Source organism: Sinocyclocheilus rhinocerous, unplaced genomic scaffold, assembly GCF_001515625.1.
Source record: "Sinocyclocheilus rhinocerous isolate Xijiao unplaced genomic scaffold, SAMN03320098_v1.1 scaffold44, whole genome shotgun sequence".
Taxonomy (NCBI): domain Eukaryota; kingdom Metazoa; phylum Chordata; class Actinopteri; order Cypriniformes; family Cyprinidae; genus Sinocyclocheilus; species Sinocyclocheilus rhinocerous.
In genome coordinates, this window is record NW_015631022.1 from 424614 (window position 1) to 427448 (window position 2835).

At 44.3% G+C, this 2835-nt stretch overlaps 1 protein-coding gene across 1 annotated transcript; it reads left to right on the top strand.

The window, feature by feature from the left end:
* The first annotated feature begins 567 nt into the window (after positions 1-567).
* Positions 568-1505, top strand: neurog1 (neurogenin 1). The gene is made up of 2 exons (XM_016553693.1): positions 568-743; positions 854-1505. Exon 2 carries the CDS (start codon positions 864-866, stop codon positions 1503-1505), a length of 642 nt encoding a protein of 213 aa, XP_016409179.1. The 5' UTR covers positions 568-743; positions 854-863.
* Positions 1506-2835: the final 1330 nt, after the last annotated feature.

Here is a 2835-nt window from a genome sequence, read left to right on the forward strand (position 1 = left end):
TCATTTTCTCACGTGTTTCTGCCATTGAAATGCAATCAGGTCTCGTGCACTTGTGCCTAATCCTGTCAAAATCTCCTTGGCAACATCTCTCAGCTGTGGGCAAAGCCCTTCTTCCTCCCCTCCGCCCCTTTCTAGGGAGAAAAGAAAAAAAAAGCCCCTGACACATCCATCACTTCTGTGGAAATAAGTAATGTTAAGTAACATTGTAAAACAATAACTTTTTTATGACTTTATAAGAGCAATAAGTGCCAGGTCCAGACCAGATCGCTAATGCTCTGACTGGAAGCAAAATAGTCATTCAAGCTGTTTTCCCTCTTTGAAGTTATTAAGATTTAAGTTAAAGTGGGCTTGGTGCATGCTGGACAGATAGCAACAGCTCTGCTCGCGTGGCTGGTCAGCTCTCCGGCTCTCTGATTGGCCAGCGGTGATTACAGGCACGCTTCAGAGGGCGAACAAACAACAGGCATAAATTATGCTAATGAGATGGTCGTGCGGCACGGGGCAGACCTGATGCAAACCATTCATTCATCCTTCACAAAAATGCTAAAGCGAGGGGGGTACGTCCATTGTCTCACCAGGGTATATAAGGTAGGTGAGGCCAGTCGTGTGCCAAGCTCACAAGCTCGCACGAGCTGATTGAGGGGTAAGAGCAAGACAGACGCGTGCCTTAAACTTCAACACAAACTATCTGCAGGACTCTGCAAGACCTCAAACACCCAGTTTCATCTCCCAGCCCACATAAGGTGTGTATTGGCAGGACCAAGCACCCTCAGTGCTGCGCGCAGAGAACTTGGAATGGCTTTCTGAGCTTGTTTTTGGCGTATTCCTAACTTGAATCTTGCTATTTCTCCAGGTTACCAACAATGGAGACTGTCTACTCCGACATGGACACCTCAAGCTGCGACTACTCCTTTACGCACACGGATGATGAGGACTCACGCAGCAGCCTCCACTCCGCGTCCCCCGCGTCCTCCTGCGGCAAGCCGCCTGCGTCTCCAGCCGAGCTCCAGCAGAAAAAGCGGCGCAGGGGGCGCGCGAGGAACGAAGCCACCGTGCACGTCGTGAAGAAGAACCGCCGGGTGAAGGCCAACGACCGCGAGAGGAACAGAATGCACAACCTCAACGACGCCTTGGATGCTTTGAGAAGCGTGCTGCCTGCCTTTCCCGACGACACGAAGCTGACCAAAATCGAGACTCTGCGCTTCGCTCACAACTACATCTGGGCGCTTTCCGAGACCATCCGGATCGCAGACCAGCGGCAGAACAAGCCCAGAGACCCTGCGCTGCTGCTCCCAGGACTAAGCTGCATGGGAGATGCGCCCAGCCCCGGCGGTGACTCTTGCTCCTGGCCATCCGGCACATCCTCCTCGTCTTCATCCCCCTCGTCTTCATCCCCGTCTTACTGCAATTCAGACCCGGGCAGCCCCGCAGCCATGGACGATTTTGGATACTTGCAGACCGATGTAGTTTACAGCTACCACAACTTCGTGCCTAGCATCTATTAATGTGACTCGAGCGTTCTCATGTCTGTATAGAGTCTGCTGAAGCGTGTAGTGTAAAATCAGAGGACTTTGCTCTTACTTTTCTAATAGAACCAAGAGCACAACATTAGCTATTCACTGTTTGCCTTAACGACAGTTCACAGATGAGAATGTTCTTATTTTTGTACGTTTTGTTACCGATATTGATGCCTTTTCCGATATCTTTGCACTTTTGCGCATTCTTTGGAGCATGACCTTAAACGCCTGTTAGAGAAAATTATAATTTAAAGCAAGACTGATTGGCCTTTGCAGTCCAAGGTGAAAAGTCAATATTACAATTTGTAGAGCGATAAAGCAGAAAAACGAGCGTGAAAATTCAGTTTCAACGCTGTGACAATAGACTGAATGAATGGACAAGACAAAGATCTGGCCTTATGCATTATGTATTTTGACCCGAAGAAACCTCTCCTGTCTGGCTGATCCGTATACAGTTACGACTGCTTTCCCACCACTTTCTTTTTGTTTTATTTATTCAACCTGTTGCTTTCATGCTATTGTATTTTTATTGTATATAAAGAGATTTATTCTATTATGTATTTACCTCAAAATATAAATCTGGTGCAAGCGTGTTTGTACGAATAAATATAACGTTTTCTACAAAAAAAAAAAAAATCTGTGCTTGCTTCTTTGCTTCGTAATGTGACTCTGAGATGCATAAACAACTCATAGCAATGTCTGACAACATAATGGGCATCATTGTAATGAGCGCAGCCATTGAAGCGTCAGTCTGGGTCACAGCGCATAAAATAACGGTTATGCAGCAGGTGCATGGATATAGATCGCAGATACAGAGTCATCTAATCTGTCAAGCAAACTGCTTATGCATATTATACACACGATTGCGCTTGATTACATCAAACCCTCGGGGTGAGTTTTAGTCATCTCAAAAATAAAAACGTCAACTAGCTCTAATGTGCACAGTGTAAATCTTTATTGTTACAAGTGCACGTGACGTCATTTTGGTCAGTGTGTGTTTTAAAGTTCCTATCTGCAGCCTTTATGAAATTATATAATGAAAACGTAGGATACCAACCTATTTGAGGTCTGTTTAATGTATGAATAATAACACAGGTGGATCATTGAAGGCCACGTGCTGACTTAAAGTTCACCAAAACTGGCCTCACGAGCAAAAAATAAATAAAAAAAATGCAATAAATATGGCACTAAAACAACTCTATAAGCATCAATAAATAAATAAAATATTTAAAATGATTAAAAATAACCAATTAATACTTAGTGCTTAATACTTTAAGTGGATTAAAATATATATATAAACGTACCTTAAAATGATAAC